The 23,343-nt window shown below is 37.7% G+C and overlaps 1 protein-coding gene across 5 annotated transcripts in view; it reads right to left on the minus strand.

Annotated features, from left to right (window-relative positions):
- The window catches only part of CACNB2 (calcium voltage-gated channel auxiliary subunit beta 2), a 243,903-nt gene that overhangs the window by 212,252 nt on the left and 8,308 nt on the right, over nt 1-23,343 (minus strand). For all 5 annotated transcript variants that reach the window (XM_032181701.1, XM_032181700.1, XM_032181698.1 and 2 more), the window contains exon 2: nt 20,311-20,403. In XM_032181701.1, coding sequence (XP_032037592.1) covers nt 20,311-20,403 — 93 coding nt within the window. The remainder of the gene's footprint in view (nt 1-20,310; nt 20,404-23,343) is intronic.

The following is a 23,343-nucleotide window of genomic DNA, read 5'->3' on the forward strand; positions in this document are numbered from 1 at the left end:
AACAACAACAAAAAAAGGAAAAATACAAAAGGAAAAGCAATGAAGTATTTTAAACTTTAGCAATCATCTTTAGAAAGTAGCAGTAGCCTTTGTTAGACTACCATGACAGTCAGTGCCCTTAGACAGGAGCAGAAAGTGCCTATCATCCCACAGGCTGAATGAATAAAAGAACTAGCATAAGCCTGGAATGATGAAAAGGGAAAATAATAATAATAATAATAATAATAATAATAATAATAATTATTATTATTATTATTATTATTATTATTAATAATAATAATAATAATAATTAAATGTGAAGTTTATTTCAATAGCATTAATACACTCAATATTCTGTGAATAGGTGTATGCTCACACATAAATAATAAAATTGTCAATTAAAGAAACAGGTGGACAACACAACATGGTATGGCACCAACAAGGGGAAGCCCACTGACGGACAAGGTTTAAAGCCTGATACAAAATCATTGGACAGTACTGCTAAATAAAACCAAAATTGGACTCGATGATCTTGAGGTCTCTTCCAACCTAGAAAATTCTGTGTGTGATTCTGTGTGTGAAAATGTTTCATATTATTTTGAATAACACATTTATTTATTAATCAAGAAATTAATTGCAATGCATAAAATTTTAGATGTAAAGATTTTGAATGATGGATGATTCTTGTTCTGCTGCTGTTAACACAGTAATAACTGTATTCTAAATCAAAAGCACCAATGGCTGAAAACATTATGAAACAGACCTCCAAAAGAAAGTGTAATAGTAGAAAGTAATAGTTTGCCAATCACTGCCTCTACATCTCCCCCATTTGACTGAATGCTTACACAAAGCCCACGCAGGACTGCAACCACAGCCGTTGCATGGCACGAGCTACCTCTGCTCCAAGGGGGCACGGGCTTTTTCTCCAAGACACTGTAGTGCTCATCAGTGGTTATCAAGTCTGCATTTCATCAAGATCAGGGCAAGTCACTCTCCAGAATGCAAAACCAACCAGCTCTTCCAATACTCTCCTACAACTTCTGTGCCAGGGCAGTATTTCAGAATCTCTGATATAAATAATTCAAACATATGTGGAAAAGAAAAAAAAAAAAAGATATTAAGTCATTTGTGAGGGCAGCAAGTTGAGTCTTCGTGGCATTTTTCCCCTCAAAATAATCCATTACTTACAGTCCAGATGACAGCTCCAAGAGGGGAAAATGGCTGTTACAGATCGTGCCTCTTTAGTGCTTAAATTTCTGAGCAGATAAGGATATTAAATACTGTCAGCTGTTCAAGCACTTCACATTTTTCCCTCCCTTCCGCCCATGCACCACAATAGAAAGGGTCATGTATAAAAGGGACGCCCTGCTCCCGCTCACACAGCGATACTACAGCCTGACACATACGCCTTGCCCATATGCTGACAGAGGCTGTGAAGAAAAAATCACTGCTGTTTGCTTTTCAAGATAAAAAACAAAACACAGCATACATTTGCTTTGCTTGGACAACCATCCACAGCTCATTCTTCACAGAGCTGGCCCCACACATCAAAGAAATCACAAGGAGGTGCATTTCCTCAATGTTTGAGATTTTCACCCCCAATAACCTTCTCTTCCACCATTTTTTTCCACTCGCTCACTGCTCAAAGACAAGGCACCTTTCCAAAGCCTTCATGAGGCCCCAGGGGAAAGAAGGGCCCACGTGGGACACCAGGAGCTGCTCAGGGTTCTGCTCTCCTCCTTGTCCTCACTCCCTGCCCACTCATGGCGCTGCTCCTCACCTTCTTCACACTGCCTGGTCTAGCAGCTGTTGAGATTCTCCCCAAATCCAGCAAACCGTGAGATGAGTCCTGGCTCTGAAGCACTTGTCTCAGCACCTCATCAAGTTTTCATCATGTTCTGGCTCCCTCTAATTATTCTTCCAACTTCCCTTGCTCCTAAGCATCTGCCTCATGTAGGGGCCTCAACCAAAGCTGCTTCTAGATCAAAGGATATTCAATTCACATTTTAATCATTTACATAATATACAATGTTTTTTTAATTATTATTTTTTGTTAAAGGATAAAAAAGGAAATAAAAGGTCCAAGAAGATGTACTTTAAAAAAAAGAAAAAGAAAACAACCTATTGTAATAAATGTAAATATTTTAGAGAGCAGTGATGTGAAAGTGTGTCCAACACATTCTAAAAAGATTATTTACTCTGTTTTATTGCCTGCAGCACATAGTGAATGTTGCTATTAAAAGCTAAAAAAAAAAAAAAAAAAAAAAACTTCTACAGAAATTTAAAAACAATAAAGCTAAGATAAAACTGCATTTTTGAACATATGTTACAAACATACTGTTATTTAGTCTTACAAAGATTATCTGGCTATTAATTTCAGAAAGGTATAGTCACGTATGCATCATTTTTACTGTAAATCTGATAGTATTTGGGACATAACATTCTGATAAAATTCCCATTTTACTGAGGAAAACCCTTACCAGAGTTTATCCACAGACCAACACTATGTCTTAAGTCACAATAAAAGAATACAAGTTTGGGCAAAATCATCAAAATGAAAAAAAGGTGACTTTTCGGCATTTATCATAAGAAATCCATGCAGATAAGGAAGACTGACTACAGGGAAAATATCCAAGGTCGTCCATAGATCTCAGGTAACTTAATACATATTAATTATATGCACATTTGTTCATACAGTTTACCTGTTGCTCAGTTGCACTTTTATGTTTCTTTTTACATTTGCTATAGCAAAGACGTGATAATACTATGCATTAGATTTCATTGCTTGTAGGCATGATCTGCAACCTAAACTGGAAGTCAAAATCTGAACTTATAGGATGTTTAAGAAGTATTTCTTAAACTGGAATGTCTGTGCCCAGTCTTGTACTTGCAATAAACAGAAAGTCCCTGGAATGCATACAATGTTGAACAGAGCAAATGTCGTTTACACGAGCCCCCCAAAAACTCACTGCAGGTCAGGGAACATTGCCCTCCAGCAACTGTGGGGCAAATTCACACATCAGGTGCCCACCAGCCTGACTGGAACTTTCAAGACAAGAGATATATTTTTATGTCCTCCAGAGGAAAAAAAAAAAAAATCAAATAAGATATATACACACACACATATACAAAAACAGGATGCTCCTAAACCTGGCCTAAACCTACTGTCTCTGAAGGGAGAGATTTGAATCCCAGTTATGGCCAAGTCTTTCCTAGTAGACTCTCCACTGATTTTGTTTCCTACTTTTTACTTGTTTCTGCAGTAGGCACATTCCATTGCAATTAATATTGGGAATGATTGTTTGCCAGGGTCCACATTAACTTCTGTTTCTCCTCACTTTCAGATTCTCTTACACTGCAAAAAACAAAAACACCAGACTATATATAGATCATTCACTAGCTCTCTTTGGAGTTTTGGGGTGATTTTTTGGACAGGAAGGGAAGCAGGGGAGACAGGAGACATTATACTCCAAGACAAAGTAGAAAGACATAGACAGCCAAACAAGAATATAATTGAATCTAGTCCTCAAAATTTAAAAGTAGCTCACTAGCTATGCTATACATTAAAATTCTTGTCTAAATGAGAATCATAAAACTACAGGGAAGCAAGGCTGTATGAGGTTTTCCATTTGTTTTATTATTCTGCATAACATTATAGACTACCATTACATAAAATAAGAGTGTTAAAATAGCTTTCAAACCAATCTCTTGCTAAATCAGGTAGCTGTCACCAATTTCCAAGCTTTGTAGTGAAAAAAAGAAAGAAAAATATCACTGCTCAGAAAAGCACCAAGGTTGATATTAATGACAATGAATGGTATGAGTAACCGAATTAAAGTGCAGCCTTTTAAAACTCTTGATCCAATGCTCCCTGAGGTCTGAGTTCCAAGACATCATTTTTTGGATTCTGTAATGGAGTCCTTGCATTGTATTTTCATTTGTTAGAAAATTACACCTAGGATTGTTATATGTGGACCATGGTATTATCAATAAAGTAAAGCTCAACATGCAACATCTGAACAATAGGCTTTTTCACTGTAATGTTTCTTGGGAATTACAGTATTAGATTAATGAGATGTGCAAATGTTTTATCAACTCAATCTCCAGAGTCATGAGTCATTCCTAAATGCAAAACAGCAATAAAATTAAAAACAGCTTATGTGCTGCTGTATTCTACACTCTGTAGGTAAAGACCATATGATTTCAATATAGTAGAACAGATGCAGAAATGTCCCATAGAAATAAGTAAGCTACATAGACACAGAAAACACTGTAGCAATGTGTGCTGAATCTGTACTCAGAGATAAAACTAATGCTAAACAGCTGCAGCAACATCAGCTGAGAAGAGAGCCTGACCATCAGATACAGGTATGAGCAAAAGAGGCCATTCACAACCACCAACCAAAGGCAGACAAATGAGATAGCTGGTTTGCTGATGTTCCTCCTGTACCAGTTTAACTAAAATTACCCTCTTCTGGAGCATAATTCATAGCAGAAGATTAATTTAGGTAATACAAATCAACTTCTGGAGGAACTAGTCTTTCACCATGACTGTCAAGCACAAGCAGGAGTCCTGCTAGCTGGGGTGAGAGCTGAAGTGGCACTTTCTGCCTTGACTATTCCCAACAGCATCCACTGAAGATATACAAATTGTGATAAGCAACAGTGAGGTTTGACTTTGTACCTTTTCTCCTAAAGCAAGATAAAAACAAGCAAAAAGAAAAAAAAAAAAAGTTTAAAAGTCTAAAACAGGCTAGTACAAATTGTATCCTATTGTTTCATGAAAAAAGCAAGCAAGTTTTTCAATGTAGATAATAATTAATAGACACTCTCTTAGATGGTAAGGATGTACCCTAAACAGAAGAAGCAACATTTACCCAAATGCTTTAGTCACCTTCATAAAGGTGAATAATCACAACCATAAAGGTACCTAGAGACTCAACAAACTACAGACTGCTAGCAGTAAGATAAATCATTTCTATCTAGAAATCACATACTCTATACAGTAACTGGGCAATATAATATGTTTGTAGTTGCAGTGGGAAAATTTCACTTCATTCAGCCTAATATTCTTGGTCTTCTGTTCACAAAGGCTGGAATTAATCTCTGTATTGACACATTAACTTAATTTCCATTTCTGTTTCCAAAACTATGTTATCACCTGCTTACCTCACAATTTACAATGCTGTTTCTTTTTATTTATTCATTTATTTATTTATTTATTTATTTATGTTTGGTCAAAACTCTCTTTCAAAACAGGGTTGGATTTCTCCTTTTCGTAGATGGGGACACACACGCCAACAAGACAAACATAAATGTGTGGAACACCCTTCAGCGTCAGAGAGTGGTACCTTCACTGGCTAATCTCAGAACCTTCTGGAAGTACACAGCAGATTGTGTATGCCTTGCAAACTCCAGTTTCCTTCACGGGCACATGAGGTGATGGTGTCCATGCACACCTCTTCCTGCCTGCGTGCAAGTAAGGTGTACTCCAAACCCTGGGTTTTCCCACAGTTTGGCTAAAACAAGAGGGACTGAGGTGCCCCAAGTTCACAGAATCATGTAGGTTGGAAAAGACCTTCAAGATCACCAAGTCCAATCATCAGCCTGACCTATGAAGTCCAACCACTAAGCCATATCCCTTAGTGTCATGTCCACATGTCTCTTAAATCCCTCCTGGAATGAGGACTCATCACTTCCTTGAGCAGCCCATTCCAATGCTTGACGATTGGAGAGTGATTCAGTTCTACTGGAAACTGAAGAGCTATTGTATTTCTAATTCTTGACAGACCATTAAAATACCACTTTCACAGAGTATGTATCAACGCATACAAAGTTAAACAGATTTGAAAGTAAGGTCTGTTAGTACAACTAAGACCAAGTTACGGTCCTGTCCCATAGAATCATAGAATGGCTTGTGTTGGAAGGGACCTTAAAGATCATCCAATTCCACCCCCCTGCCATGGGAAAGAATACCACCCCCTAGATCAGGTTGCCCTAATATTCTGCATAACTGGCAGAACCACGTTAGTGAGATCTCTAAAATAAAGCCTTATAAAGAGCTAGAAGAGAAAAATCACAGGATGATGCTCTAAGTAAACAGAGAGGTAAATGTTTGCCAGATTAAGTGTAAGATGCAGCTGCTTGACTTCAAGTATGTGTTCTGAATAACCATGAATAATACTGTTCTTATAAATACAGTGAACATTTATAACACACACACACACACAAATCTTCTGTATGCTGCCAGGAAAATCTGCCTAAAAACTTACTATTTAAGATTTGTGTAAACTAGGAATGGGATTTCCCCAAGTCCAAAGCCATCTACCAACATAACAGCAATAACAGCAAAGGATTCAATGTCTAAATGACAATTCAATGTTTCTCCTTCTCAAATGTGAAAATTGACCCAGAATCATACACTGACATATGCTGACAAATTTTGCATTGATGGAAAATTACAACTACCTTGGAAACAGCAAAATTAATAATTTCATACAGCCCAGTTCTATATATACTAGTAGATGGCCTGCATGATCAACAGAACTGGTAAGCCTAAATGGGCTAGTATTTTGCAGCCCAAAGATTAGAAACAAACAAACAAACAAGGAGATCAATGCCACCATCTGAACACCATGCTTCAGTGTTAAGCCAGCAGTGCAGTACAAATAGGTACAGCTCAAAGCAACCCCAGGGGAAACACTACAGAGAGGACCAACTCCTATTCCAGACAGGGGGCAATGAGGGAAGCTGTGCACTTTTTGCCTATCAGTTGTTTTGTGGAAGTGAGAAAAACACAAATTAAGTAAAGATATGCTAAAATCATGACATTTCAGACCCTACTTTTTCCTGTGGATGAACTTTTCCTCTTATTTAATCAAGGAAATACTGAAACAGAGTTTTTCGTTATTATTAACACATCTTTCTGTTTCCCTTGGTGACTAGTAACTCAGCCAAATATACCTCACCCGCAAGTGCTTCCACACATCAGCAATGAAACTACCATAGCTAGATTTACTATCATGAGATGAAGTACAAAAGGTACAGATATTTTATTTTTTTTAAGTTACTGGTCTCCTTTAGCCATTTCTGAAAGTAAGAACTGGTAGGATTTCTCCAAAGCGCAGTTGATGAATGCTGAAAATAAACCTTAGATTTAGCTGACCCTGCTTTGACAGAAAGTACAAGCTGTAGAATAACAAAAAGTGCATGACATCACATGCCAAAGGAGACCAAAGGATTTTCTGAGTATGGTGTAAGTATTTAGCTCCAGACTGACATGACAAAACTTGCCAAGGTAGAAAGCCAACTACTGACAGAAAGAAGAATACCAGAATAAATGCCAAATTCTCAAGTGATGTTAAATAGGATTTCACCACATTGACTGTCAAGCATATAATGGGGACCAAATGAAGTAAATTCTGATTTGCACTCTGAAAAGCAAAAATTTGCTGAAAGGATAAAAAGTTAAAACACTTTAAGTGTTCATGATCAAACTATAAGTATGTAAAATTTCTAGAATTATCAATTTTTGTAAGTGCACAGCCCTGACGAATCCAGAATAAGTTTCCACATTTTAGAGAATTATAAATGTAAACGTAACCATAGAGTTTTATTTTGTCACAAAAAGATTCAAACCCTTGGTCTGAGTTGACTGCTATCTGCTTTTTCTTCTTTTGGAAGGAGTCAGTGTTTAAATTAAAAATCTTTCTCTTGGAAATATATTGTAATTATTTATGGTATCAGTCTTTGAGATATGGGTTTTTCAGAAAGTATGCAAGAAGAGATTGAAATAGGTAGGTGTATGTGAACTATCCCATTGTAATTTTATCTCATATCCATTAGACCGAGACAATGACAGTATAGACACTTGAAGAAAGTTAACTGACTGACAGAAATAAGGGATGGAAATCCTGTTAAGTGACAACCTAAAAGCAGACAACAAAGGAATTATTACTATCTTTTCTAAAATTACAATTTCCTTCTAGTAAACTCTGTCAAGTTCCAAGAAATTAAAAAACAAAAGTGGCCTGCCAGGGATACATAATACAAGAATAGGAAGGATATATGAGAAAGCGTAGATAATATATTTCTTTGTAAGAGTGACTTTGATGGAATAAAGCATAGTTCATAGATCTTCAAACCAATCTGAAGGGCTTGAGAGAACTCTGTATTCACTCACCTGCCCAGACAAAGACCATCAGAGTGTCTTTAACCTCTTGGTCAGTGCCACATCCATGAACTCCACAAAACTTACTACACATTATGACCGGGAGTTCATGAGTTAACGTGCAATCCATAAATCAAACAGATTTGCAGAAACCTTAGATGTAAACTTTGAAAAGTATTTTTTTCATCATTCAAGAACCATCAGTTAACAAAACTTTAATAAATTATTTTAACTTAAGGAGCACCTGTCTTCAGAGTCTAATAAGAAATGTGACTGTGGCTCATATAAGTTAATAGGTGTTATTTACATATAAGGGAAACTACATTTAGGATTTACAGGCAGTGTACAAAAATATGTTTTGCTTCTCAATCTTTTGTTATATATTTAAATTGTAGCTTAGATTATTCATTTTCAACTGTGCCATGAGAGATCCTATCTGTGAGTGAGAATAAAAGAATCTAGCCCCACTGGAAGAAAAATTACATTTCTTGGCTCTTTTTCAACACAGAACAACTCACATAATCTGTTCATAGGGTTTCTACAGGATTTACGGTAGTTTTGTCTATTTGAGAGGCTATTAAAGCAGATACATTAAACTGGAAAAAAAGAATCTGTAACATTTGAAACTAGTTCTGGAAGAAATTCCAGAAAAATGTATACATTGTTTTGAACTTTCTTGAAAGAGTCTCAAAGCTCTGAAATCCAACAGATGTGATGTATTAGCAAGATTCAAATATTTATCTGCAGAAAACATGGAAGTTATAAGAGAAGCCGCAATTTACCTGAATATTTCTTTCTACTACAGAGAAAGTTAGTTTGAGGGAGGATAGAAACAGCCCAAGTATCTTATTGTAAAAGATTTTCCCAGCTAGAAATACATTTCTTATGATTATCTCTTATAATAATAGTAATAGCTATGGGAGGCAGTCCCCAGATTTTCTGCAGGTCTCGACACAGCATTATAGCCTTTAAGAGGTTTCTCAATTCCAAACCCTTAGCAATATTTTACCTAGCAATGCAAATTCGAATTACTTTACACTGCATGCAGGCTTTCTAAAAGAAATAAATATTGCGTGCAGGCTGAACAATGTGTATAAGATGTAAGTATCGTTTTAAGTAGCCCTTGCTTATGAACAATTGATCAAACAATCAGAAAAATCTTAAACCTTCAAGGGTTAAGTCATTTCCACAAAAAAAAAAAGTAAAAAAAAGCACGCAGCACACTGCCAATTTTTCCAGACTACTTCCAATGAATCACTGCTTCCTAGGCCTTAAACCAAAGCTGTATCTCTTCCTCTTGGTTGTATCATCTGACTCAGAGGCTTTATCTTAAAAACATACTTTATCACCACATTTATGTAAGGTGTTAACTCATTTTCTACATTCAGATTGCAAAGTATAACGACATTTGAATTGGTCAAATCTGTTACTGTGCTTTCATTTCTTTGTCTTTTTGCTAACAGCAGCTTAAATACTGTTCACTTTTCTTGGAAAATAACAAGAACATAAACACTTTGCAAATTTTACCCTTTGATATCTTCAAACTGCTGATGAACTTTGAGCAAATATTAAGTATGGGAAATACAGACACAACATTCCCATCGCATTCTCCTGAAGAAACTGTCTGCTCATGGCTCGGACTGGCATATGCTTTGTTGGGCTAAAAACTGGCTGGGTTTCTGGGCCCAAAGAGTCATGGAGAGTGGACTTAAATCCAGTTGGAGTCTGGTCAGTACTGGCGTCCCCTGGGGCTCAGTACTAGGGCCAGTTCTCTTTAATGTCTTTATCAATGATCTGGATGAGGGGATCAAGTGCACCCTCAGTAAGTTTGCAGATGACACGAAGTTAGGTGCATGTGTTGTTCTGCTCAAGGGTACGAAGGCTCTGCAGGATGATCTGGATAGGCTGGACTGATGGGCTGAGGCCAACTGTATGAAATTCAACAAGGCCAAGTGCCAGGTCCTGTACTTGGGACAAAACAACCCCAAGCAGTGCTGCAGTTTGGGAGAGCGGTTAGAAAGCTGCCTAGAAGAGAACGGCCTGGGAGTATTGGTTGATAGTCGGCTGAATATGAGCCAGCAGTGTGCTCAGGTGGCCAAGAAGGCCAGCAGCATCCTGGCTTGTATAAGAAACAGTGTGGCCAGCAGGTCTAGGGAAGTGATTATCCCCTGTACTCAGCTCTGGTGAGGCCACACCTTGAGTACTGTGTTCAGTTTTGGGCACCTCACTACAAGAAGGACATCGAGGCCCTGGAGCATATCCAGAGAAGGACTATGAAGCTGGTGAGGGGTCTGGAGAGCAAGTCTTACAAGGAGTAGCTGAGGGAGCTGGGGTTGTTCAGCCTGGAGAAAAGGAGGCTCAGGGGTGAACTTACTGCTCTCTACAGGTACCTTAAAGGAGGCTGTAGTGAGGTGGGGATTGATTTATTCTCCCACATGCCTGGTGACAGGATAAGGGGGAATGTGCTAACGTTGTGCCAGGGGAGATTTAGGTTGGATATTACGAAAAACTTCTTTACCAAAAGGGTTGTTAGGCATTGAAGTGGGCTGCCCAGGGAAGTGGTTGAGTCACTGCCCCTGGAGGTCTTCAAAAGACATTTAGATGTATAGCCTAGTGATATGGTTTATTTGAGGACTCGTTAGTGTTAGCTCATGAGTTGGATTAGGTGATCTTGGAGGTCTCTTCCAACCTAGATGATTCTGTGATTCTGTGAAATTTTATCATTTCACTTTGGCCTGTTATTGTAACAACACAAGCCACTTCAGAAAATGTTTTTCCATTTCAGTATAAATGGCATATGATGGATAAATTGTAATTAATATCGGGACGAGCTGTGTAAAACCAACTGATTTCTGATTATGCTCTGTTACTAACTCTGGCTGTTTCCTCTGAAACTACTTCCAGAACAAGGCTGAATTAAGCTTTGATCTTTTCTTATTATAACCAAACATTTTCTTGACACACTACTGTTTTCAAAAGAATTTCTTCCTAATGTAAAAAAAGGTGGAAAAAAAGATTTATTTTTCAGAGAGGTATCCATACAAGTAACGTGTTGAAATGTAGTAAGGGGACATTACTGATATGTACTGTAATTTTAATAGTTTGTAGGAAAAAGTAATGTCAACTAGCCACACTTCACTTTCTAGGTGAAGTTGTTCACTGGTGTCTGACTTCAGGTCAATGCCTCCAAAAGCAGGATGTGATATACAGCCCTTTGAAAGCCAACTGATCAACAGCGGCTTACAGCTGAATTTCTGTCACAAAAGAGATAGCAATCTCCTTCAGTGTAGAACCAGAAGTCTAGTTATCATGATGTAACAGCCTTTCCAAATTTCACAAATATTTTCAGGTTCATCCTGCAAAATAACTGAAAATTCAGAAATACCACTGGAGACAATAAGAAGAAAGATATAAAAGGCAGATACAGATATATTTCTCCCCTCACTTCACCCCTCACTCCTTCTTTCAGCTCCCTACTCATCTGCAAGAACCACTTCACTTTCCTACCCAAGGCTTGGTTATTCTGTGAGTAAACCATTTAATGACAATCATTTATCACTTAGGCGGCTACCAGTTTATGTGAAGCTTAGAATTAACGCTATGCATTTGAAAAGAGATCAAACAACTCAGATATTCCACAAGATCGAATGGTAAGGAAGGGCAGCTTTCCAGTTTTTCACATACATAGGATAGCTTCAGGTCTTACAATTTTTCATGTCAATCGTATTTGGGAACTAAAATATTACGTGCCTAGTAGTGAAAGGACATGCACTAATTGTGCACACATGGATGTCATTCCTCAATTCAATGCCCAGGAAACCTTTTACTATAAATTCATTTGAAGATTTGCAGTTACTTTTAGCAGCAGTGGAACACAAAGCTTTTCTATGCAACTGCTGTTCCAGAAAAGAAAAGGCTGAGTGCGATCAGATGAAAAAAGCAACATACAAATCTACAGAAACATATAATCAGTGTTGGAAGTACTGTCTGAATAAATAGGCCAGGAGAAGATAGTTCTCTGCTGCTACTGCCCATAAAGCTGGTAACTTTGTAATTGGACAGAGATGTCACTTGTATACCTTGTAATGTACCTCCTTAGTGACATATGAAAACAAGCACTCCAGAGTTTGAGCAGGAATGCACTGGCATTGTGAAAGGCAAAAGACTCAGTAGATCCCTCTGGCTAATTGCAAAGTGCATTTCTTCACTCCCTGAGCCCTGACAGTGACTAGGATGGGCTCTGCTCCTTGCTGAAGTGAATGTGAAGCAGCTTGCTACACAGCATCCAACCAGGGTTCATTTTTCCTTGAAATTGCTTGTATTTTGGAGTCTAAGCTGACATTTGCTTTACCAAAGGACAAGCTGTTTCTTTGCATTAAATATTTGTTCCCAATCAAAACCATAGAGCACAAATGCAAGTCCTGAAAATCAATGTAATATTTAAAATAACAAAAACAATTTCAAATTTACTTTTCTGTGAAAAGAATTAAGTCAGCAGCTACATTTACTACACATTAACATATAAGCTTGAATTTTAAAAGTGGCTTATAATACTTTATTTCTCAAAAAAAAAAAAAAAAAAAAAAAGTGTTAAAAATGTTCTTTTTATAGTGGCCTGCTCCATTAACATAAATAAATAAATCGGAAAAACAACCCCAAAACAAATCCACTCCAACTAAATAGGCCTGTAAGAATGTCAAAATTTAACTTCATAACTTATTTTTGACAGGTTTTGCATTAAATGTAATTAAACATATGCAGTGGAAATCTCATCCTATTGCAGATATTTTGTAAGTCTGTTTATTATAACTAGAAGACAGCTATGATAGCATATAATAGAACCTTACATCTAACCACAATGTTCAAAATTATTATTTCAAGTAAGACAATGCTGCACATGAGAACCAGAAACCACAGTGAATTTCCTGGGAGAACCAGGGGACAAAATAAACAAAACACTTGATTCTTGTTCAATCCTTTTCCTAATTTTGTTCATAACTCTTTACAACTGTGCAGTTTTTTCTCATAGCTCCTGCATCCAAAGGATCAACAAACAGAGACAAGGAGGTTCTCAGAGCAGCTGTAAGGCTTTTGTACATTTAGGTCATGCAAAAATACACTGCAATTAATGTAAAACTGCAAAAGAGACAGACAGAGACTAATCACCATTCATGAAGACATTTGAAGCCTTTCCCTATACAGTTCATTATGATGGAAATCTCCAACTGTACATTCAGCAACGTTGCAAAGATGATGCAACTGTCTACCAGTTTGCCTAACTGCTTAAAACACCTCACATCTGCCTGAGCAGCCGTGCCCATGGCACAGAGGCAGCCCTGTCACCTGCAGAAATCTCACCTGCAGAAATCTCTGGGACACGCAAGTCCTGTCATGTCCTTCAAATGTCTTGCTACAAAGGGATGCATGCGATGCTGCCAAATTTGGGTGCCAGCTGTGGTATACCCTGAGCAGCCAGCAAAAGACATTTCTTCTCACCCTGGCATACACAGAGGAAAAGCACAGAGCCAGGAGGCATGCATAAGATGGCAGCAATGGGAGCACTGAAGACACAGACATGACAGCAGGTCCAATAGCTGCCACCCACACAGGTGTCATCTCTCACCTCAAGCTCACATCTCCCCATGTCCTCTCACAGGGGGCCATATACATCCTCTCAGATGCCTCTGAACACTCCCTCATCACCTCAGCAATCTGAAAAGCAGCTCTGGCAATCATCTCAGCAGCCAACAAGTGTAAGCCCCATCTTCAAAATTTCATCATTCTCACTGCTGCTTGGAAAAGGATATGTTGACTTCAGCTGTTTGCAAAGTAATATCAAACATGTACGTCAGTTCAAGGCAATAAGAAAGACTCATAGCCTTCAGTTTTTAATAAAATATTATATTTAGTTGTTCTCCCCTGTAATTTTCTCATACCCTGCTATAACTATGGAAAGAGTAAACAGATGTATAAGAAGACTTTTTATGATGTCTTGCCTGTTTGTTTTGGTTAGAGGGTGTGTTTTTATGTGTGTGTGTGTTTGTTGTTATTTTTTTAAACACATGGCAGCAGTTTGATTTCTATTCTTAGTAACCATTTGAGGCAAAAAGGGCCCATGAAAGAATTGAAGGCCACAGATGAACTTCCTTTCCGCTGTTTTTTTTTTTTCTCAGCCATGTCCCCTCCAGTCACGCATGCCAAAATCCCATGCTTTATAGGGGTATCTGTTCTATTCTCTCCAGGCCAAAAAAGGAGACTTTTCAAACCCTTACTACAGATGAGGAAATGTATAGCCCAATGAGCCTACTGAAGTTTTCCCATGTACACAGAGTACTACACAGAGTGCAGTTTCACAACTGCCACGAAAAGGAAAGTGCCTTCCTCCTCCCTCCCCACTTCCTTCCTCCAGCCACACACTCCCAATCCATTTCTTTCCTCGAATCTTTTCTCCTACTACTCCCCGTCTAGCTACCTTTTACCACATGACAGAGGAAGTGATTTATCAGCCATGAATGAAACCCTAAATCAACAGCTGAAATGACATATTCTTATGAATCCCTACATTGCTCTAAATGCTTTACCCACTCTTCTTTTATCAACCTGGTATGTTTCATATGACAAGAAATACATAAAATATACTGTATTTCCTATACCAGCACTACTTTTAGAGACATTATCTAATTTCGTATCATAACAAATAGAGAATCACTAGATTTGACTAAAGACAGATTAATATTGCTTGACACAAAACGCACATCACTCTGAAACAACACTGCCTGACCATGATTTATGGTCGCATGCTGGCCTTAACAGCGAAGCTTGCCAGCTCCCACTACTGCCAAAAGAACAAAGCTGTACCAAAATCACATTCTATATACAAACCATGACTTAAGGTGGCTTTGTCCAAGTTCAATACATTCCCTTCAAAACGCTGTATTTCACAGTGAAAAACATAAGATCCTGCAATTCCATCAAATTTAAAACCCACAAAACCACAAAAGGTTTTAATCTGTTTCAAATGAGCAGATGCTGTAGTGTGTGTCATGTACAGCTTCACTGCAGCCACAATAGCAAGTACAGGCCACAGGCATCACTGGCATTGCCTTCAGTGAATCAATATAAATCAGACCAGAAACACGATGAACTTAACAAAATATTCCCAGACAGAAGTTTCAGGAATAAAAGATGATAAAAATTAAGCAGAGCAGTAGGTATATGTTTTCGTGTATTAGAATCAGTGTTTGCACAATACCTCTAGAAAGTTCTGACACATATCATTTTGTTATGTATAAAAGCTACAGGCAAGCCTGAAAAGCTCCTTTTTTCTCTACAAGCCAAACATATCTCATAATTAAAGGCACACAAAGACAGTAAGAATATATTTAATTGCAAATGAGCCTTTTTAAATTTAGATATTCTGGCTAGCCAGAATATCTATCTTGTTCACACACAGTCTTCATGAAGCAAGGATAGTGCTAGCAGAAAAAGCACATGCAGTTTTTCAGCAGACAACTGCTAGTCCTAGGCAGTAAGACCAAAGCTAACACCTGTCCCCAGGCTGCACTACCTCTTTGTGGCTCAGCCTGTAAATGCACAGACTGGCAGGCTGCATGTACAATCTGAATATAACAGCTCTTCCACTCGCAAAAAAGGAAAATCAAAGCTAAGCTCTATATCTGGAAGAAAATCAATTAAAAGAATGAGAAGAAATTTCTGACACAGCCCAAATCTCTGGTGAACTCAAGACTAAGAGGCTTGTTTATGAGCAAAACTTAGTCAATATTTTCAAATAGTTTTTCAGTGCAAATCTTAGTTTTACCATTCATAAAATTCAATAGGTAATTACACAGCTAGGCACATGTCCTTAGAGGAAAGTAGCAGAATAATGAATTCCCTACATAATTATTTATAGCTGTGTTTTTGAGTGAACACAGTGTAACAGGCATCAAGCCAATATTTAAAGGGAAAAAAAAATAGATTTGTAAAACGTTAAATATTTCAGTAAGCAAGTCCATAGTCCACAGTCTATTTCACAACCTAATCTGTTTTTGCAATACATAGAAATCCCAACAACTCAGACTGCCTCTGTGATTAATCATTAGGATTTAAAATAAAACCTTGACAAATACAGGTCCTGAAGTGCAACCACAAAATATGTAATGCTATCAGAACATGCAATTTGCTTAAAATAATGTTGCTGGGAAGTGCCACAGTGTTGTCTGCAAAATATTTTGTCTGATCCGTATTTTGAAAAACCCTTGGGAACAAAATCATTACCATGCATCAGTCAAAATGGCAGCAAGTACAGATCAGATTCAATTCAGTCTTTCATAGCTAACCCCAAGAACAAGCTGCTTATCACTCCAAAGCTCAGAAAAGATGATGAAAACTATGTAACACAATGTTCTTTATCTCCCTGAAGACAACTGATTAAAGTTAGTTAGGAGCTGATTAAAGCGTGGTGTGCAGTGAGGCTTCTCCTTTCCAAATACACTGTGTAATTGCCGATACGAGTTCACAACACGACACAAGGAAAAAAAAATTGCTTCCCTCCCTCTCCCTCTCCTGCTACTGAAAAGTCAAGCAGGAGCTGCTTGCAAGTGGAAGGAACGCCAAGTTGTTATTTTCTTAAGCTCCAACTTCATAAATAACATTCTGGAGACAAAACTAAACAAATAATTCTGCTAATATTAACAGATTGGGACATAATCCAAAGCATTATCCTAAAACCTTATAGATTTTCAGTATCACGAGAAAAATAGAAATAAAAATCTGTAACAGATAAAATTCACAGTACAGATGAGATTCAATTGGATGGAACAGAACCATTTTAAAATTTGCTCTTGTTTCAGTTTAATGCTTCTTTTATATAAGGCTCTTCCCTATTTCAGTACTTTGAAAAACAAATTTAAATGGAAAAGATCATTGTGCATACAGTTGTGCAGGGTGCATTTCATACTCCTTATACAACAGCAGGAATTTTCAAGCAATTTGAATAAAATGTCACTTTGTTCTTCGTCATTCAAATAAAACTAAGTTGGCATAGCTTTTACTGCATAGCATTTAGTATGCATTGCAAGAAAATTGCCAGGTGCACATATTGGAGCCAGAGGTGCGTATGTCCTTAAGGAAATAATAAAATGCAAACACAACAAAGCTTTGTCAATGTAAGTAATAGACACCAACTCCCTTCCCTTGCAGCAGCTTTAACTTAAATGGCCAGTGCCTCCCTGGATTCAGATGACTGAATCCTATACAAAACTTGTTCTTGCACAGCATCTCCACTGCCTTACACATACAGACCATTCTTTCAGGACTAGACATACTTCTCTCTTCCAGCACCATTTCCCATCAATTCCTGCAACAAGAACCTGCACGACTTTCCCATCTCTCCTAGTTTAAGAACAGCTAAAGAAGACGCAAAAACGCCTTCCAGACATACCTCCTTCTTTATGAGTAATGTAGACAGCCCTTAGCAATAAATGTTCAGGACAATCAGGATTCCTTCTTGACTGCAGAAGGGAGTATTTGTAGAGATGCATATAAAAGTTGCAGGACAAGTTCAAAGTAAATGTAAAAGGAGACAGGAAGTGAGGGGGAAGGAAAAAAGTGGAGGAAAAAAAGGCAGCTATAGGCATCATGAGCACTGCTAAAACAAAGACGTTGTGTGTAACCATGTATAGATCACAGCAACTGCAAAAAAAACCTGCAAACATCTCTCCATGCAAAAAAATTACTTTCCAGTTTTAAGGTAACACTAAAATAAAATAAAAGTAAACTAAGTGGATGCATCATTGATTCTACTGGCTTGTGGATTATTTTTCTGCTGCTTTTCTGCAAAATTCACCCATCTCAGTAGAAACAGCAATGTCTTGCACTCACTTTTTCCACAATTACATTCACTTATAGCATGTAAAATATCCTCCAAGGAAGACAGACACATCCATCCAATATGCAGCACTGAGGGAAGGGCGGAGCAGCTGAGACAGCAGCAAGTGACTCTACGCAGTGGCTGGTGGCACATCTTCATTAATACAGGAGAAAAGCAAGCTGTCCCGGGGGGAGGATCAGAGCAGGTAAGCCTCTTGAAGACGCAATCTAAGCTCTGAAATAAACTCAACTGTGAAGATGCACTTCTCCTATACACCTGCTTCAACTCAATCTGTACCTGTATGTGATTTACTAGGAATGTTTTGTATTTATATATATATATAATTTTTGGACAATGCAAAATAACAACATTTATCTGTTAACATCCCTTCGTTATCTTCAGTCACGGTACCATCTCAATACTGAGCTTTGCTTCAGCAATCTATTAAATCTGATTGTTCCCTGAAGCTCATTTCACCCTTCAGTCATTTGTATTATATCACTTTAACTACTAAACTTAGATTTACTTCATGGAAATATATAAATCTCCTCTCTAAAAATCTGTGCTTGACATAGTCATGGTCTATGTTCCCCTCGTAGCAGTGGAAAAGATACAGACACTTTTAGACTGTAGCTCACTTACCCTGATTTGTAAGTTTGCTTTCAAAGATTTGATTAATCATGCCCCACACTCTATAGAGTCCGTCAGATCGCCATTGGCTACAGGAATCCACCTCAACGTCTATATGGAGTTTGATCATCCATCCTCCTTGTCCTGCTCCCATGAATGACAGCAACAAGGGATATTTAAGACCAATTTCAGAACTCATTTAAGTAAACGAGAAAGGCAAAGAACTGTGTGCAGCTGGTGTAAAATAAACACTCGTAGTCTGCTAAAAATGTTCCAAGCTGAGCTCAACATTCATGAGGAGGCTAAGGAAAACAGCAACACAGATTTCCTTACAAAGAATGCTTGGGACAGAGAGATCTGCTGCCACCCCTAAACGCTACTTTGACTGTTGGTTTTTTTTGTTTGTTTGTTTTTCAGAGTATTTTAAATATATTATTAGTATATATTAGTATATATTAATAATTTATTGAACCAGGGTTTCTACCTTCATGTTTTTTATTGCCACTGATGAATTCTCATGATCAAGTAACATTTCAAACCTATGTCCAACAGACATTGAAATTTAATAGGGACCTGCCTTTATCAAATCCACAGCCTATCACAAAACCTGCCAGCATGACTGCAGCAGGAAAAATCAGAAATATTTTGTAAACAGAAGATGCATACTGAAACAACCAGTGCAACAGCAGTGGAGTCACTGAATGAGCTGGAGAAACACAGGAAGGCAAGCCAGTGAGAAGTAAGTCTGGTGTCTCCTTATGGTAAAACCAAAAACTCTGCAATGAAACCTCCTGAATTCCAGAAACCCTCAAAAAAAGATGACAAAGTCTACACTTGTAAAACCACAGCTTAAATCAGGAGGGCATGAAAACCTGTATTTCTCTTTGGACAAGCATGGTCAGAGTACCTTTCACGCTCTTCAGGTTTTTCTCCAACATAAGCATTCAGAAATTCAATTTCCTTCCATGCAAACACAGCCTCAGTAGCACTGGCCTGCAGCCAAAGACCACACCAGGCTCTGGGTGCTCTTCACTGCATTTTTCATCACCTCTGTTTACCCGCTTGATCTGTTCTCCAAGCACCCACACAGGTCTGGGTGGGTCCATGAGGCTCTGTGTGAGGGAGCACCCCAAACACACATGAATAGGCACAGGCTATGGGAGCCTATAGCACCCCTCCATCCTCCACAGGCCTTTCAGCATCCTTACAATGCTGCCAGGGATTTCCCCTCCAACCCATGTCTTAAAATAACACTGGGATGTAGGTGGAAAACTTTGAAGTTAACACTGCCTTGCACAGCACTATTTTAAGCAGGAAATCCCTAGGACTGGTAGGGTTTTGATGCTTTCTCCCAAATGTTGCAACTTTAGGCGGTTCCATAAGACTCCACCTCCTTCTTCTCCAGCCTTAATCACCTGACAGCATTACAGAAATAAAAATAATAGAAAACTACTATACATGGAAATGAATAAGAAATAAAAAAGTATTTTTCTGCCAAGATCAAAACAATAGCAACCAAGTATTTTTCCTTGTCTTGGCAGAGACCTTTGCTATTTCTCAGGCTACAGTATCACTCTTTGATTTTACAATTTGTAAAAGAAAATAATTTGAACATTAACATCAGCAAGTCTTCCAGTCTAAGAAGCTGAAAAACACATACCTGGCGTACAAAACTGTTAGAGGTAGTGTCAGAAGATGTACTCCCATCTGAACCTTTAAATCGATTTTTTCTTCTTGCCCCTTTACTGTAAGACTGTTAAAAGAAAAAAAAAAAAGAGATATGAGTTAGTTTATGTTACACAGACAGCTCTCAGTACAAGCATTATTGACGTCTGCTAGGCTAGCAGGGATTCAAATGATCAGCTTTGTGCCAATTAATAAGCACGCATTCAGTAACTGATGGGACTATGTGCGTAAGTACTCACTAACACAACTAGGTTTGGCCAATTGAGCCGTGAATGTTTATTTTTCACATTCAGGTTTGAAGGACCATTTATAGACGTGTAGCCTTGTAGTATTATTCACACAAGTCATAACAATTAAAAAACACAGTTTGTTTTGCAGCTAGCTTAAATACACAAACTAGGAAAGGTAATACTGGACCACTCTCCAGTACACCACAGCTACGAGCCTTCCAGGTAAAGCAAAATTCCAAAGATTGATTCTGCACAACTACATTGAGATACACCCCTTTGTATCTAGTCATGTTTCTTAACTTCATCTAAATTTGCAATAAAACCATGTCTTGACTACTTCAAATATTATTTTCCTCGAGACTGATAAACGCAATTTTGTCTCGCTCATCACTCTGCTGTAAAGGTCATTTTACTAATCCATCTCTCTAGATCACGTCTCCTGTCTTTAAATACCTCCCACAGTTCCCTGCAATAAATAGGGTCTTTGTCTTCACTTTCAAGGTCTGCCTTGGCTTATTCCCAATCTTAGCTCTCATCTTGCATTCAGCACTGAACTTTCAAGTTCTACAATAAGTCAGGGAGAAAACAAAACCAACCAACCAACCAACCAAAAAACAACTACCAGCCTTCATCACCTACATGCTAAATTTTCAGTGAATTGTTTCATATCTTCCCCCAGACTATCTCACAATCCTTCTCCCAAGAATAAAAATTCCTTTACAGAAATCTCATTGTTCTCCTTAAAACATAACAACAACAAAAAATCCTCTTGATAAGAGCGTGCTAGTGTGCTGATATCTCCACAACAATATACTAATTAGTTATACTATTTATCCATTATTTATCCGTTATTATTTCCTAGAATTCCAAGTCCATGAATTCACATCCTGTTTCTGTCTTTGGCTCTAAGCTGCTGCTATTGGTCCTGCATTTAGGCACCATAAGAAAATATGATCAGCTTATTGGTGAACATGCCTATGAATGTATTACAACACAACACTCCTGGCAAGCTGGCTCTGAGACAGCAAACCCCAGGATAAAACTCTGCTTGGGTGCATCAAGAATGTTCTTCCCTGAGTTTGGGCAATCTTCAGAGCACCATGCTGAGTTTCAGGCATGAGTCCCATCAGTTTTCATAACAGGGAAGGATGGGTTCCTGTGCAGGCTTGGAGGCACTCTTAAAATCTCATACTGGCAGATTTCTAAGATCATGACCTCAAAATCTGAGCTTTAACTCATAGCTAACACATGATAAATATGACAGAATAGTTTGGAGTCTAGAAATAACTGTGAAGGAGGACAAATAGCCACTACTAACTTAAGATAATTTTTCAAATCAATAAATGCAGATAACTTGTCTCCAAGAGATGCAACAGAACAATCTCAGGCTGTATGTGAACCATTAATGTTGACTCTGGGGGACTCCAGAGCACTGGCTGAACTCTAGTATTATACCAATATTTTCAAAAGAATGACTCAAGTAACAATAGATCTGTCAACCTGACGCTGATTGTCAATAAAATAACTTAATATTGCTATTTCAGTAGCATAACAGATAACTTAAGAGAAACAATTTTCCCAAAAACATGGATTTATAGCCAAGCTATTTTGCCAAATTAATGATTTTTTAAAAAGAGAGGTTGTGGAATCTCTGTCCTTGGAGATCTACAGAAGCCATCTAGACATCTGAGCAGCCTTGGTGTCCCTGCTTGAGCAGTGGGCTGGACCAGATGACCTCAAGCAGTCCCTTCCAGTCTCAACCACTCTGTTATTCTGTGAAAACTAACTGCACGTGATTTCATACTATATGCATGTTGTTTAAGGCAGAACTATACAAAAATCAGCATGCTGCACATTATCGGGATGAAAATATGGCTTGCTGATGAGTCAAGTAAGTCACAAAATGTAAAATGAAAATTGAATGAGGAATGATTTCACATGGTTGCATTTCTAAAAGGGCTCTTTGACAACAGAAGAACATTTTGCTAATACAAAGGACTTCATAGATCTGTAAGAATAAAAAGTAGATTGGAAGCACTGTTAACAGAATATTATTCAAATTATTTTCCAATTACTGTTAGAATAGACAGTTCTTAGAGTACTGTCTTTTTCTACACAATACAAGAATACTAAGGTACAGAATACTAAGGTACGTAAAATATAAAAAAAAAAAATCTTTGACATTGATGGTCTTTAAATAAAGCAACTGATTTTAATAAAAATTTACCAGTTATTAAAAATTGCTACTACTGAAGTGACAATGATGGCACAGTTACTTGTCAACATTCTGACCATCTTTTCTCCATTTTTTTGTGGAAGGATACTAAAATATTTTAAGAAAAAAAAAAAAGAAGAATTCAAAACATCCACATAGCAGTTCAGGAGTATAAAGAAACTACATAAAGATCACAGTATCTAGGCAATTTCATAATGTACACTATAATATTGTGTAATCCCCAAGGAGATAATAGAAAAAATGTACATATATTCTCTTTTACAGTCACATTCCTGTATTTGTACCTAGTTTCTTCAATATATACTTATAGAATCATATTACAAGTTTTATAATGCAAAATATTACTACAATGGCAAAACAGAGACTGTATCTAGAGTTATGAGGGTAAAATAAAAAAGACCTGAATAAAAATGCATTACAAGCACAGACAAACTACTTCTCTACCTGTGTAGCAACGACTAAGAAGATTTATTTCAGGCAACATCACAGTGCAAATCCACCTCAAACTTGTGCTTACCTTGATTTTTCAGTTGCTGGTTTT

Source organism: Aythya fuligula, chromosome 2, assembly GCF_009819795.1.
Source record: "Aythya fuligula isolate bAytFul2 chromosome 2, bAytFul2.pri, whole genome shotgun sequence".
NCBI classification, from domain to species: domain Eukaryota; kingdom Metazoa; phylum Chordata; class Aves; order Anseriformes; family Anatidae; genus Aythya; species Aythya fuligula.